We start from the raw sequence: 16,980 nt of genomic DNA on the forward strand, positions 1-16,980 counted from the left end.
ACCTCCTACAAGGGATTGCAACTCCTCACCAGCAAGGGAACAAAGCTGGATGGAGAATGAGTGTGATGAAATGACAGAATCAGAATTCAGAAGGTGGGTAATGAGAAACTTCCGTGATCTAAAAGAACATGTTCTAACTCAATGCAAAGAAACTGAAAACCTTGAAAAAATATTTGAGGAAATGATAACAAGAATGGACAACTTAGAAAGGAATATGAGTGAATTGATGGAGCTGAAAAACACAACACGAGAACTTTGCGAAGCATGCCCAAGTTTCAACATCCGAATTGACCAAGCAGAAGAAAGGATGTCAGAGGTCGAAGATCAACTCAATGAAATAAAATGAGAAGGCAAGATTAGAGAAAAAAGCACAAAAAGGAATGAACAAAGTCTCCAAGAAATGTGGGACTATGTGAAGAGACCTAATCTACGTTTGATAGGTGTGCCTGAATGTGACGAAGAGAATGAAACAAGCTGGAAAATACTTTTGAGGATATTATCCAGGAAAACTTCCCCAACCTAGCAAGGCAGGTCAATATTCAAGTCCAGGAAATACAGAGAACACCAGAAAGACATTCCTTAAGAAGAGCAGCCCCAAGGCACATAATCGTCAGATTTATCACCAGGGATGAAATGAAGGAGAAAATGCTAAGGGCAGCTAGAGAGAAAGGTTGGGTCACCCACAAAGGGAAGCCCATCAGACTCAGCAGATCTCTCAGCAGAAACCTTACAAGCCAGAAGAGAGTGGGGGCCAATATTCAACATCCTTAAAGAAAGGAACTTTCAACCAAGAATTTTACATCCAGCCAAATTAAGCTTTGTAAGTGAAGGAAAAATAAAATTCTTCGTGAACAAGCAAGTACTCAGAGATTTTGTCACCACCAGGCCTGCTTTACAAGAGCTCCTGAAAGAGGCACTACACATAGAAAGGAGCAACCAGTACCAGCCACTCCAAAAACATACCATATGCTAAAGAGCATCAACAAAATGAAGAATCTGCATCAACTAATGGGCAAAAGAACCAGCTAGCATCAAAATGGCAGTATCAAATTAACACATAACAATATTAACCCTAAATGTAAATGAGCTAAATGCACGAATCAAAAGACACAGACTGGCAAATTGGATAAAAAGCCAAAACCCATCGTTGTGCTGTATCCAGGAAACCTATCTCACATGCAAGGATACACAAAGGCTCAAAATAAAGGGATGGAGGAAGATTTACCAAGTAAATGGAGAGCAAAAAAAAAAAAGCAGGAGTTGCAATTCTCGTCTCTGATAAAATAGACTTTAAAGCAACAAAAATCAAAAGAGACAAAGAAGGCCATTACATAATGGTAAAAGATCGATACAAGAAGAAGAGCTAATGATCCTAAACATATACGGACCCAATACAGGAGCACCCAGATACATAAGGCAAGTTCTTAATGATTTACAAAGTGACTTAGACTCCCAGACAATAACAGTGGGGGACTTTAACAGTCCACTGTCAATATTAGACAGATCAACCAGACAGAAAATTAACAAGGATATCCAGGACTTGAACTCAGACCTGGAGCAAGCAAACCTAATAGACATTTACAGAACTCTCCACCCGAAATCCACAGAATATACATTCTTCTCAGCACCACATCACACCTACTCTAAAACTGACCACATAATTGGAAGTAAATCACTCCACAGCAAATGCAAAAGAATGGAAATCATAACAGTCTCTCAGACCACAGTGCAATCAATTTAAACTCAGAATTCAGAAACTAACTCAGAACTGGACAGCTTCATGGAAACTGAACAACTGGCTCTTGAATGTTGACTGGATAAACAATGAAATGAAGGCAGAAATAAAGAAGTTCTTCAAAAGCAGTGAGAACGAAGATACAACATACCAGAATCTCTGGAACACATTTAAAGCAGTCTCCAGAGAAAAATATATAGCAATAAGTGCCCAAGTGAGAAGAGTGGAGAGATCCAAAATTGACACCCTATCGTCAAAATTGAAAGAGCTAGAGGAGCAAGATCAAAAAAACTCAAAACCTAGCAGAAGACAAGAAATAACTAAGATCAGAGCAGAACTGAAGGAGATAGATACACAGAAACCCCTTCAATAAAACCAATAAATTCAAGAACTGGTTTTTTGAAAAGCTCAACAAAATAGACAGACCACTAGCCAGATTGATAAAAAAGAAAAGAGAGAATAACCAAATAGATGCAATAAAAAATGATAAAGGGGAAATCACCACAGATCCCACAGAAATTCAGACCATCATCAGAGAATATTACAAACAACTCTATGCACAAAAACTAGTAAACCTGGAAGAAATGGATAAATTCCTGGACACTTGCATCCTCCCAAGCTTAAACCAGGAAGAAGTTGAAACCATGAATAGACCAATAAAAAATCTGAAGTTGAGGCAGCAATTAAGAGCCTACCACACAAAAAAAGCCCAGGTTCAGATGGATTTACAGCCGAATTCTACCAGACACACAAAGAGGAACTGTTACCATTCCTCCTGAAACTATTCCAAATAATCCAAAAGGAGGGAATCCTTCCCAAATCATTTTATGAGACCAACATCATCCTGATATCAAAACCTGGCAGGGACTCAAGAAAAAAAGAATACTTCAGGCCAATATCAACGATGAATATACACACAAAAAACTTCAATAAAATACTGGGAAGCCGATTGCAACAGCACATCAAAAACCTTATCCACCATGATCAAGTAGGATTCATCCTGGGGATGCAAGGCTGGTTCAACATACACAAGTCTATAAATGTAATTCACCACATAAACATAACCAAAAACAAAAACCACATGATTATTTTATTTTTATTTTTTTATTTTTTTAAATTTTTTATTGGATTTTAGGTTTTGGGGTACATGAGCAGAGCATGCAAGACAGTTGCGTAGGTACACACATGGCAGTGTGCTTTGCTTTCCTTCTCCCCTTCACCCACATTTGGCATTTCTCCCCAGGCTATCCCTCCCCACCTCCCCCTCCCACTGGCCCTCCCCCTTTCCCCTCAATGGACCCCAGTGTTTAGTACTCCCCTTTCTGTGTCCATGTGTTCTCATTTTTCATCACCCGCATATGAGTGAGAATATGCGGTGTTTCATTTTCTGTTCTTGTGTCAGTTTGCTGAGGATGATGTTCTCCAGATTCATCCACGTCCCTACAAATGACACAAATGATTATTTTAATTGATGCAGAGAAGGCCTTTGACAAAATTCAACAGCCCTTTATGCTCAAAACCCTCAATAAACTCGGTATTGATGGAATGTATCTCAAAATAATAAAAGCTATTTATGACAAATCAATAGCCAATATCATAATAAATGGGCAAAAACTGGAAGCATTCCCTTTGAAATCCGGCACTAGACAAGGATGCCCTCTGTCACCACTCCTATTCAATATAGTACTGGAAGTTCTAGTCAGAGCAATCAGGCAAGAAAAAGAAATAAAGGGTATTCAAATAGGAAAGGTGGAAGTCAAATTGTCTCTATTTGCAGATGACATGATAGTATATCTAGAAGACCCCATTGTCTCATACCAAAATCTCCTGAAAGTGATAAGCAACTTCAGCAAAGTCTCAGGGTACAAAATCACAAGCATTCCTATACACCAATAACAGACTGAAAGAGAGCCAATTAAAGAACGAACTGCCATGCACAATTGCTACAAAGAGAATAAAAAACCTAGGAATACAACTAACAAGGAAGGTAAAGGACCTCTTCAATGAGAACTACAAACCACTGTGCAACAAAATAAGAGAGGACACAAACAAATGGAGAAACATTCCATGTTCATGGTTAGGAAAAATCAATATGAAAATGGCCATACTGCCCAAAGTAATTTACAGATTCAATGCTATCCTCATCAAGCTACCAATGACCTTCTTCACAGAACTGGAAAAAACCACCTTAAATTTTATATGGAACCAAAAGAGAGTCTGCATAGCCAAGTCAATTTTAAGTAAAAAGAACACAGCAGGAGGCATCACACTACTGGACTTCAAACTATACTACAAGGCTACAGTAATTAAAACAGCATGGTACTGGTACCAAAACAGAGATATAGACCAATGGAACAGAACAGAGGCGTCGGAGACAATACAATGTATCTACAACCATACAATCATTGATAAACCTGACAAAAACAAGCAATGGGGAAAGGATTCCCTGTTTAGTAAATGGTGTTGGGCAAACTGGCTAGCCATGTGCAGAAAGCAGAAACTGGACCCCTTCCTGACACCTTACACTAAAATTAACTCCAGATGGATTAAAGACTTAAACATAAGACCTGGCACCATAAGAACCCTAGAAGAAAATCTAGGCAAAACTATTCAGGACATAGGAGTAGGCAAGGACTTCATGACCAAAACACCAAAAGCATTGGCAACAAAAGCCAAAATAGACAAATGGAAGAAACAGTCACTAGAGTGAATCGGCAACCAACAGAATGGGAAAAAATTTTTGCAGTTTACCCATCTGACAAAGGGCTGATATCCAGAATTTACAAAGAACTAAAACAGATTTACAAGAACAAAACAAACAAGCCCATTCAAAAATGGGCAAAGGATGTGAACAGACACTTTACAAAAGAAGACATACATGAGGCCAATAAACATGAAAAAATGCTCATCATCACTGGTCATTAGAGAAATGCAAATCAAAACTACATTGAGATACCATCTCATGCCAATTAGAATGGCGATCATTAAAAAATCTGGAGATAACAGATGCTGGAGAGGATGTGGAGAAATAGGAACACTTTTACACTGCTGGTGGGAGTGTAAATTAGTTCAGCCATTGTGGAAGACAGTGTGGCGATTCCTCATGGACCTAGAAATAGAAATTCCATTTGACTCAGCAATCCCATTACTGGGTATATATCCAAAGGATTATAAATCGTTCTACTATAAGGACACATGCACACGAATGTTCATTGCAGCACTATTTACAATAGCAAAGACCTGGAATCAACCCAAATTTCCATCGATGATAGACTGGACTGGGAAAATGTGGCACATATACACCACGGAATACTATGCAGCAATCAAAAACAATGAGTTTGTGTCCTTTTTAGGGACATGGATGAACCTGGAGACCATCATTCTCAGCAAACTGACACAAGAACAGAAAATGAAATACCGCATATTCTCACTCATAGGCGGGTGATGAACAATGAGAACACATGGACACAGAGAGGGGAGCACTACACACTGGGGTCTTTTGGGGGGAATAGGGGAGGGACAGCAGGCTTGGCGAGTTCGGGACAGATAGCATGGGGAGAAATGCCAGATATAGGTGAAGGTGAGGAAGGCAGCAAATCACACTGTCGTGTGTGTCTATGCAACTATCTTGCATGTTCTTCACATGTACCCCAAAACCTGAAATGCAATGAAAAAAATAATACTAGTAAAAAAAAAGTTAAGTAAGTGTAAAACCACTGTGTGCCGCAGCATCTCAAGATTATCTAAAGGAAAACCAAAATGACTAGGAGAAGGAGAAGTAAACATGTGCAAAGCTATTATTTTAAAAGGTGATAGGTATTAATTTTTTACTTGCTGAATGTTAGAGAGATGTAGGTAAAAATAATTGTGAAATATTTATGGCATCATTGGTGAAATTAAAATCTGTTTCCAATGACAGTATCCTTGACAGAATACTAGCAAACCAAATTCAACAGCACATTAAATGATCAGACACCATGACCAAGGGTTTATTGTTGGGATGCAAGGATTGCTCCAGATAGGCAAATTAATAAATGTGGAAAATGATGGCTGACTAGATGCAGCTAGAAAGAACATCTGCCACCAGGGGAATAGGACATTGGAAAGATTGGCACATTTCGAGTAGATATTCAGAGGAAAGCTATTGAGAGTGGACAGAGGTAGGACAGACACTGGACTGAAACGGGAGGAAGCTGGGAATCCTGCCCGGGGCTACCATGCACTGGGTCTTTTTCCTGGTTCCTAATGACTCCTGGGGAATCGGTGAGTTGAGCAGGCAAGGAATGAGCTGCTCTTGCCTTAGACCTCTGGAATTCTGGCAGCAGAAGTCCCCAAAACCCTGCATTTGAGCTGGCAGAGAGAGCTGCTTAGAGAGGCAGTTAGGGCAGAACTCTAGCCTGTACAGAGTCCAGAGAGTTTTGATGTGGGTATGTCTGCAGGGAAGCATGGCTGGGGATGCCTTTTCACTAAGGCTGGCCATGATCCTCTAGGAGACTTTAGCCTTAAAAGCATTGTTGAGCCTGGACAGAGCAGATGGACCAGTCTGACCTGAACCTTCCTGTCTACTGGGGCCATAGCCTGGCTTTGCCTGCTTACAGTGCAGTCTCAGATGCCCTACCAGGATACTTCCCCAGGGACCTCCTTATTGCTCCTGCACTGGCAGACTGTGCCAGATTGTCAGAGAGCTCCAGCAGAGTGGCCCCCACCAACATGTGCCCACCCACTCACACTCTCCCTCTACTGCAGCCTCCCCGGTGCTGCTATACCAGCAGGCACTCACCCATGGCCATCCACCTATTGCTATATCAGCACATGTGCATGGGTAAACCTTGCCTTTCCATACTGGTGCAGTGGTGTTTGTGCACCCCACTGTGCCATTGCTGCCAGTGTGAGCACACCCACCCCCACCTGCTGCTGTGTTGCAGTGGTGCCATTTCTGGTGTGAATGCACTCAGGCCAGTAGCCCTGCCTCCCACCACCATTGCCACCAGTGTGAACATGCATGAGGGGTTTGCCAGCCTTACCCAGCTAGCAACCCACTGCTATGCGAGGATTGCTGCCAGTGTGAATATACACACAGATGCCAGTGACCCAATCCATAGTGCCATTGCTGCCGCTTTGAATGCATGCATGGAGGCTGGCAGTTTCTGGTTTGCCAGCATCCCACCCCAGACAACAAGGGTGAACCCTGCTGCACTACCATTGCTGCTGGCACATGCAAACAAACATGAATCATATTGCCACTGCCTGATGCAGCACTTTGGCTGGCACCACTCATTGGAGCGTTGTGGCCATCAGACCGGGAACACTTTGGTTTGCCTTTTAACACCTGCCTTTTAGCACAGCAGGTTCCCAACTTTGAGGGACCAGAGAACAAAGCCAGAAACCCTATACCAGCCCCTCAGAGTTAGAGTGTACAGTGTGGAGTGTTGAGCTGAGCCTTGGTCCTCTCCAGATCTACCTGAAATGAAGCCAGTCAATGGACTCCACTTTATGTCACAGTGAAACCCCCAAGGTCAACAGTGGATATAAAAGCAAAAAACAAAACAAGGAAATCCTCTACCATCCAAAGGACAGCAACTTCAAAGGTTCAAGGAACATAAGCCCACACAGATGAGAAAGAACCAGCACAAGAACTTGGCAACTCAAAAAGCCAGAGTGTCTTCTTACCTTCAGACACCCACACTAGTTCCCCAGCCATGGTTCTTAACCAGGCTGAAATGACAGAAATAGAATTTAGAATATGAATAGGAACAAAAATGTCTGAGATTCAGAAGGTTGAAACTTAATCCAAGGATTCTAAGGAATACAATAAAATGATACAGGTATGAAATATGAAAATGCCATTTTAACAAAGAACCAAACTTACCTGATAGAGCTGGATGACTCACTTCAAGAATTTCAGAATACAATCACAAGTGTTAACAGTAGAATCAACCAAGCTAAGGAAAAAAATCTCAGAACTTGAAGAACTGCTATCTGAAATAACTCAGTCAGACAATAATAAAGAAAAAAAAATAAAGTAAAATGAAAACAACCTCAGAGAAATATTGATTTGTGTCCCTGAAAGGGAAAGAAAGCAAGTAGCTTGGAAAATATACTTCAAGTTATTCACAAAAATTTCCCCAACCTTGCTGGAGAGACCAACATTCAAATTCAGGAAATACAGACAACCTTTGCAAAGAACTACACAAGAAGACCATCCCCAAGACACATAGTTATCAAATTCTCCAAGGTCAAAATAAAATAAGAAATATTAAAGACAGCTAGAAAGAAGGGGCACATCACCTACAAGGAGAAACCCATCAGGGCAACAGGAGACCTTTCAGAAGAAACCCTACAAATCAGAAGACATTGCGAGCCTATATTCAGCATTCTTAAGGAAAAGAATTTCAGCCAAGAGTTTTATGTCCAGCCAAACTAAGCTTTATAAGCAAAGGAGAAATAAGATCCTTTCAGACAGACAAATAATAAGGGATTTGATTACCACCAGACCTGCCTTATAAGAGGTCCTGAAGACAGTCCTAATTATGGAAAGGATAGACCATTACCAGCCACTACAAGGAGAAATAAGATCCTTTTTAGACATGCAAATGCTAAGGGATTTCATTACCACTAGATATGCCTTACAAGAGGTCCTGAAGAGAATCCTAAATATGGAAAGGATAGACTGTTAGCAGCCACTACAAAAGCACACTTAAGTACATAGGCCAGTGACACAATAAAGCAACCACACAAACAAGTCTGCATAATAACCAGCTAACAACATGATGACAGGATCAAATCAACACATATCAATACTAACCTTGAATGTAAATTGGCAAAATGCCGTAATTAAGAGGCACAGAGTGGCAAGTTGGATAAAGAGGCAAGAACCAGTGGTATGCTGTCTTTGAGAGACATCTCATAGGCAGTGACACCCATAGGCCCAAAGTAAAGGGATGGAGAAAAATCTACCAAGCAAATGGAAAACAGAAAATAGCAGGGGTTGCTATTTTAATTTCAGACAAAACAGATTTTAAGCCAACAAATATCAAAAAAGACAAAGGCATTACAAAATGATAAAGGGCTCAATTCAACAAGAAAACCTAACTATCCTAAATATACATGCACTCAACACAGGAGCACCCAGAGTCATAAAGCAAGTTTTAGAGACCTATGAAAAGATTTAGACAACCACAGAATAATAATGATAGGAGACTTCAATACCCCACTGACAGTATTAGTCAAATGTCAGGTCATCAAGGGAGAAAACTAACTAAAATATTCAGAACCTAAATTTGACACTTGACTGAATGCACATAGAGACAGCTAAATAACACTCCATCCAACACAACAGAATGTGTATTTTTCTCATTTGCACATGGCACATACTCTAAAACCACACAATTGGATGTAAAACAATCCTCAGCAAATAAAAAAAGTGAATTATACCAGCTGCACTCTTGGACTACAGTGCAGTAAAAATAGAAATCAATACTAAGAAAATTACTCAAAACCATGTAATTACATGGAAATTAAACAACCTGCTCCTGAATGACTTTTGGATAAATAATGAAGTTTAGGCAGAAATCAAGAAATTCTTTAGTGAGTTTAAAGATACAATGTACCAGAATCTCTGGGATACAGCTAAGGCAGTGCTAAGAGGGAGGTTCATAGTGCTTACCACTTATGTCAGAAAGTTAGAAATATCTCAGATTAACAACCTAACAGTACAACTAGAGCAACCAGAGAAACAAGAGTAAACCAACTACAAAGCTAGCAGAAGACAAGAAATAAAAATCAGAATCGAAATGAAGGAAATTGAGATGTGAGAAACCATACAAGAGATTAACAAATCCAGGAGTTGATTCTTTCAAAAAATTAGCAAGATAGATAGTCTGATAGCTAGACTAATAAAAAGGAGAGAATATCCAAATAAACACAATCAGCAAGATAGATAGACTGATGGCTAGACTGATAAAGAAAAAAGAGAATACCCAAATAAACACAATCAGAAGTGACAAAGAGGACAAGTGACAAAGAAGACATTGCCACTAGTCCCACAGAAACACAAACAACCCTCACAGACTGCTATGAATACCTCTGTGCACACAAGCTAGAAAATCTAGAAGAAATGGATACATTCCTGGACACATATAACTTCCCAATACTGAACCAGGAAGTAATTGAATCCCTGACAGACAAATAATAAGTTCCATAATTAACTCAGTAATAAAAAACCTACCAACAAAAAACCCCCAAAACCAGAGGGAATCACAGCCTGATTCTATCAGATGTATAATGAAGAGCTGCTACTATTCCTGCTGAAACTATTCCAAAAAATTGAGGAGGAGGGATTCCTCCTTAACTCATCCTATGAGGTTAACATCATACTGATACCAAAACCCTGGAGAGACACAACAAAACTGTTAACTGTAGACTAATATCCTTGATAAACATTGATAGAAAAATCTTCAACAAAATACTAGGAAACCAAATTCAGCAGCACATCAAAAAGCTAAATCACCATGATCAATTGTAATTTATCCCTGGGATGCAAGGTTGACTCAACATATGCAAATCAATAAATGTGATTCATCATATAAACGGAACTAAAGACAAAACCCACAGGATTATCTCAATTGATGCAGAAAAGGCTTTTGATAAAATCTAACATGTCTTGATGTTAAAAACCCCTCAACAAACTAGGCGTTAAAGGAACATACTTCAAAATAATAAGAGCTATCTATGAGAAGCCCACAGCCAACATAATATTGAGTGGCAAAAGCTGGAGGCATACCCTTAAAAACCTCAGCAAGGCATGCCTTCTCTCAACACTCCTATTTTTAACATAATACTGGAAAACCAGGCCAGAGCAATCAGGCAGGAGAAAGAAATTAAAGGTGTCTAAATACGAAGAGAGGAAGTCAAATATCCCTGTTTGCAGATGATATGATTCTATGCCTAGAACCCTGTAGTTTTTGCCCCAAATTCCTTGATCTGATAAACGACTTCATCTGATAAAAAAACTTTCCATTTTTTTCAGGATATAAATTCAATGTACAAAAATCACTAGCATTCTTACATACCAGCAACATCCAAGCTGATAACCAAATCAGGAATGCAGTTCCATTCACAATAGCCACAAAAAGAATACTGACGAATACACCTAACCAGAAAGGTGTAAGATTTCTACCACAGGATAAAAAACACTGCTCAGTGAAATCAGGGATGCCACAAATAAATCAAAAATGTTTCATGATCATCGATAGGAAGAATCAATATTTCTAAAATGGCCATACTGTGCTAAACAATTTACAAATTCAGTGTTATTTCTGTCAAACCACCAATGGCATTCTTCACAGAATTAGAAAAAACTGTTTTAAAATTCATATGGAAGCAAAAAAGAGATTGAATAGCCAAGACAATCCTAAGCAAAAATAACAAGCTGGAGGCATCACATTATCTGACTTCAAACTATATTATAAGCCTACTGTAACCAAAACAGCATGGTACTGGTACAAAAACAGACACACAGGTTAATGGAACAGAGTGGAGAACCCAGAAATAAGGCTGTACACCTTCAACCATGTGATATTCAACAAAGTCAACAAAAAGAAGCAGTGGGGACCCTATTCAATGTTTCAAACAGAAGATTGAAACTGGACCCCTTCCCTACACCATAAGCACAGATAAAGTCAATATGGATTAAAGACTTAAGTGTAAAACTGAAAATGATAGAAATCCTGAAAGTTTACCCGGAAAGTACCATTCTGGATATAGAAAGTGGCAAAGATTTCACAACGAAGATGCCAAAAGCAATTGGAACAAAAGAAAAATTGGCAAATGGGACTTAATTATACTACATAGCAAAAGAAACTATCAAGAGAGTAACAAGACAACCTACAGAATGGGGAGAAAATATTTGCAAACTATGATCTGACAAAGGTCTAATATCCAGAATCTACAGGTTACTTAAACAAATTCACAAGAAAAAAAGCAAACCCCTTTACAAAGTGGGTAAAGGGCATAAAGAAACGTTTCTCAAAAGAAGACATACTTGTGGCCAATAAGCATATGAAAATATGTTCAACATCACTAATCATTAGAGAAATGCAAATCAAAACCATAACGAGATACCATCTCACACCAGTCAGAATGGCTATTATTAAAAAGTCAAAAAGATGCTGGCAAAGTTGTGGTATAAAAAGAATGCTCACACTGCTAATGGGAATGTAAATTAGTCCAGCCATTGTGGAAAGCAATTTGTAGATTTCTCAAAGAACTTAAAACAGAATTACCATTTGACCCAGCAATCCCATTACTGGGTACATCCCAAAAGGAATGTAAACCATTCTACCATAAGGACACATGCATGCTATATTCACTGCAGCATTATTCATGATAGCAAAGACATGGAGTCAAGCTAAATGCCTCAGTTGACCAGATAAATAAAATGTGGCATATGTATGTACACCATGGGATGCTACGCAGCCATAGAACAAATGAGATCATGCCCTTTGCAGCAACATGGGTGGACGTGGAGGCCATTATTCTAAGTGAACTAATACAGGAGCAGAAAAACAAATACTGCATGTTCTTATCTGTAAGTGGGAGCTAAACACCAGGTACATACAAACACAAAGAAGGGAATGGCAGAGAGTGAGAGGAGGGTGAGGATCGAAAAACTACCTATTGAGTACTATGTTAACTACCTGGGTGATGAAATAATATGTATATCAAACCCAAATGACACTCAGTTTACCTATATTACAACAAACCTGCACATCTACCACTGAACCTAAAATAAAAGTTAAAACAAAAGTGATACACCACATCATCAGAATGAATGAATGAGACAAAGAAATCATACGATCATCTCAATAGATTCAGAAAACACATTTGGCAAAGCTCAACAGCTTTCATGATAAAAAATTTTAACAAATTACATATAGAGGGAATGTATCTTTACTTAAAAAAGGCCATCTATGACAAACCCATAGCTAACATCATACTCAATGGAGAAAAGCCAACGGTTCTTCCTGTAAGATCAGGGAGAAGACAAGGATGCCTGCTATCACCACTTCTAGTTCCCACAGTACTGAAAGTCCTACTCATGTAAGTTAGGCTATAATATAATAATAAATGCACAGGAAACAGGCAAAAATAGACAAGTGGGATTGCATCAAACCCAAAAAGTTGCTGCATAGAAGATTGAACAATCAAGAGAGTGAAGAGGCAAACTACAGAATGGTAGAAAATATTTGCAAACCATTTATTGGATAAGGAACTAATATCCTAAATATATAAGGAACTGAAACGACTTTATAGCAAAAACACAAATAACCTGATGTTTAAAAAATGGGCCAAAGACCTGATTAGACACTTTTCCAAAGAAGATACACAAATAACAGGTATATGAAAAATTCTTGACATCACTAATCATTAGGGAAAGGGAAATCAAAACTGCAGTGAAATATCACCTCACACTTGTTAGAACTGCTTTTGCTAAAATTGTGTGTGCTAAAATGTGTGTGCGCACACACACACACACACACACACACACACACACACATCCCGCAATGGGATAATATGTGTTGGCTAGGATGTGGAGGAAAGACAGCTTCTGTACTCTGTTGGTGGGAATGTAATTATCGCAAACAGTATGGAAGAACCTCAAAAAATTAAAAATAGTACTACCATATCATTCAGCATTTCCACTTCTGGGTTTATATGTAAAGGAAATGAAATCAGTAGGTTTAAGAGATATCTACACTCCTTTGTTCATTGCAACACTATTCATAAGAGCTGAAATATGGAATCAAGCTAAGTATTCATCTATGGATGAATGGAATTGACCTAAGTGTTCATCTATGGATGAAAGAACCTGGTATATATACACAGTGGAATACTATGCAGCCTTAAAAAAGATAATCGTGTTATTTTCAATAACATGGAAGATCCTGGAGGACAAGTACTGCATTATCTCACTTATATGTGGACTCTGAAAAAACAAACTCCTAGAATCAGATAATAGAACGGTGGTTACCATGGGCTCGGTGGGGAGGGATGGGTAGACACTGGTTAAAGGGTACAAAGTTTTGGTTTAGGCTGAACATAGTGGCTCATGACTATAATCCCAGAACTTTTGGGTGCTGAGGGAGCCTCACTTGAGGGCAGGCATTTTAGACTAGACTGGTCAACATAATGAGATCCTGTTTCTAAAAAAATATTATTCAGGTGTGGTGGTGCATGCCTGTAGTCCTAGCTACCTGGGAGGCTGATGTGGGATGATCACTGGAGCTCAGGAGTTTGAGGTCACAGTGAGCTGTCATTGTGCCACTGTACTCCAGCCTGGGTGGAAGTGAGACCCTGCCTCCCAAAAAAAAAAGGTTTAGTTTAGACAGGAGGAATAAGTATCTGGAGATATAACATGGAACACGGTGATTGTTATTAATAATAATCTGTAGTATACCTGAAAATTGCTAAGAGAACAGATTTTAAATGTTCTCCTCACAAAAATAAGTATATGTGTGATATGATGAATATGTGAATTAGCTTGATTTAATATTTCTACAATGTATGCATATATCAAAACTTCATGCATATCATAGGTATATACAATTTGTCATTTGTCCATGAAAATAAAATTTAAAAACACCATGTTGTACACCTCAAAGAGGTATAATTTTATTTGCCAATTATATGGCAATAAAGCTGGAAAAGTCTTTTTCTGTCTCTATGTATCAATCTCTCAGAACATGGAGGAGTTGGGGACGATAACAAAAATGCCATGTGTAAAAAGTAACATAAAAAATCAGGAAACAGGAAAAAATGGCATAAATAATAATATTTTAGTGGTAGCAATAAATCTAAGAACATCCTCTATTAAAAGAAGAAAATGTATGATTTGGACCAAATTCAGCTTGCCGGCGAACTTCAGTAACAGAATGATTAAAGCAAAGTGATAGGTAAATACATGTAAGTAAACACCAGTGGAAGATAACCTTTGAGCTATTAGTTTCTCCCTTTAACTTTCTTCCGAATTGCCCTTCCCCAACCTTTCACCTGAATACATTTACTTTTCTCTGTGTGTTTTTCCTAAGTTGGTGGGTGATTTTTCACTTAAGATTTCATTTCAAGAAAGGATTTTACTGATATAAAAACTTTCCAGGATCTTCGCATTAGGTCCATATCTGAATTCCATTTTGAGGTTTTAGTCTTTGACTCGCTACTTTAGAAAGACTAGATTTGCATCGAAATGGTGCTTTTGGTGCCTTAGTACTGTTTGGACTCCAGTGTAATATACTTTGTGCCAAACGCTGTAATACGTATTAGGGATACAAAATAATCATTTAAAATTCAAACGTGGTAAAAACTTGAACAACAGACTTCTTTTTCCCCCATGTAAAATAAAATAAGTGTAGTGGCAAAAATTTGCAAGGCAAGTTGCTCTTTCTCTTTCTCATAAGAAATACTTTATGAGACACTTTCAATTTACCATTTAAAATATGGGTTAGAGTGGCTACTGGTTCCTAATTCTCTTGCTTTTTCTTCTCTGCCTCTTAGTGTGTTCTTACTTTTGAGATTATCATCATAGCAGCCCATAGAAGCTTTTCAATATTAGCTTGGAAAATTTCCTGTCTACCCTCACTTTCTTTTAGTTTATAAGCAAACATTGATTTTATTAATTCACTTATTTACTAAAACACGAGAGAAGAAATAAAAAAAATATATAAAAAGAAGAGGTTAAACATAGAGTTTGAGTTAAACAGGTCTCCATTTAAACTGATTTAAATAGCTAACTACAGGCATTTTTGGCTAGCACTGATTCAGTGTTTGATATGGTTTGTCATAGTGTATTTATGTTTTGTTGTTCTTGTCATTTCTCTCTTAAACCTGGTGGCCACCCGTTTCACTTTCAGCCTTACCTTGCTTACAGGCAGGTCTGTGGCTGGTACTTCCATCCCACCAAGTAACATGAGTTTTCTTACCTCCCAGCTAGGCTTTGCATCCTCAATTGCCTTGTATGTGGAAGCATGGCTGCCATTTCATTCCTTCCTTTTTGTCCAGCTGTACCAAAATTTTCCTTTTATATTTTAAGATCTGTATAATGTCCATGTTGGTTATGTTTATCTGCATTTGCATACGAAGAGCTTTTTGTGAAGACAAATTTTCATTTAGCACTTGTTATTGATGCTGCCATCTCATTTCCTCAAATGATGCCATATTTAGGAAAGAGGTATAGATACATTGTTTATCGTATTCTCTTGAATCTTGTGAGATTTCTTTTCTTTGATTAAAAAGTAATTTAAAAAATCAAAGAGTTTCTGTTTTTCATTTTCTTTTATCTTATGGATTTATTTTAAAAGAATTCATCTGGAGGTAGATTCAGGCAATTCACTTTGAACAGAAAATTGGTATTTGAGTATAGTATTGAAATCATTCTATGGTAGACCAAGTTTCTATCTTGAAATATCTAAATTTAATTTTATATTACAGATGGATTTGTGATCACTGTTTCATTGTTTGTAAGTCTCTTTTAAGTAAACTTTACTTGTCTTCCAATAAATTTTCCCTGTTCTTGTCATGGCAGGTTAATGACTTGCAGAGTGAACTTGATAAAGGAAAAGAAGATACTGAAAAGAAAATTCATAAATTTGAGGAAGCTTTGAAGTGAGTAAAACTGTAATGCATTTCATTTAAAACTACCCTTTATTAAACTGTGAGCCAAATTAAGTAACTGGAACCTAAACACTATATTTTTATAAGAGCCTTGCTATGGATTAGTGTGCATCAGTTTTCCATCACAAATCTCTATCTTCAGAATTTTATTACTAGCCAGTAATTTTTTTTAATAAAAATCAGTTCAGCTGTTTTTAAGTGATAGAAATGTAAGAAAATAGAACTCAGTGGTTTCAGATGCTTTCTCCCTCTTAAACGAAAACAGATTTTTAAAAAAATGAGATTTAGGTCTTAGGACATTTAGAAATTCTGCTGTAGATTTTGTTGAGCAATTTGGGAAATGAGATGTTCCAGTTGTTATATTTGAAAATGGATTACTATACAGGCATTAATTAGGAAAGGTTTTGTCTTATGATATACTACTTAGTGTTTTAGTGTTCTTAAGTGTATACTGAAATATTAGATTTTATTTGTCTTCTCCATTCATTTACTAAATTGATTGGGACCTCCTATTACTAGGTTTGACCTTGCAGTTTTTAGCTGAAAAAACATTGATTCATTTAGATAACTTTAAACAT

General features: G+C 38.0%; 1 protein-coding gene across 35 annotated transcripts in view; it reads left to right on the plus strand.

Annotated features, from left to right (window-relative positions):
• Positions 1-16,980, plus strand: part of CEP112 (centrosomal protein 112) — a 705,692-nt gene that overhangs the window by 175,477 nt on the left and 513,235 nt on the right. For all 35 annotated transcript variants that reach the window (XR_008481664.2, XR_008481665.2, XR_008481666.2 and 32 more), the window contains one exon: positions 16,314-16,393. Coding sequence is in view for 32 of the 35 variants with exons in the window: in XM_054256393.2 (XP_054112368.1) it covers positions 16,314-16,393 (80 nt within the window). In the remaining 3 variants the exon portion in view is untranslated. The remainder of the gene's footprint in view (positions 1-16,313; positions 16,394-16,980) is intronic.

The sequence above is a fragment of the Callithrix jacchus genome, chromosome 5 (genome assembly GCF_049354715.1).
Source record: "Callithrix jacchus isolate 240 chromosome 5, calJac240_pri, whole genome shotgun sequence".
Classification (NCBI taxonomy): domain Eukaryota; kingdom Metazoa; phylum Chordata; class Mammalia; order Primates; family Cebidae; genus Callithrix; species Callithrix jacchus.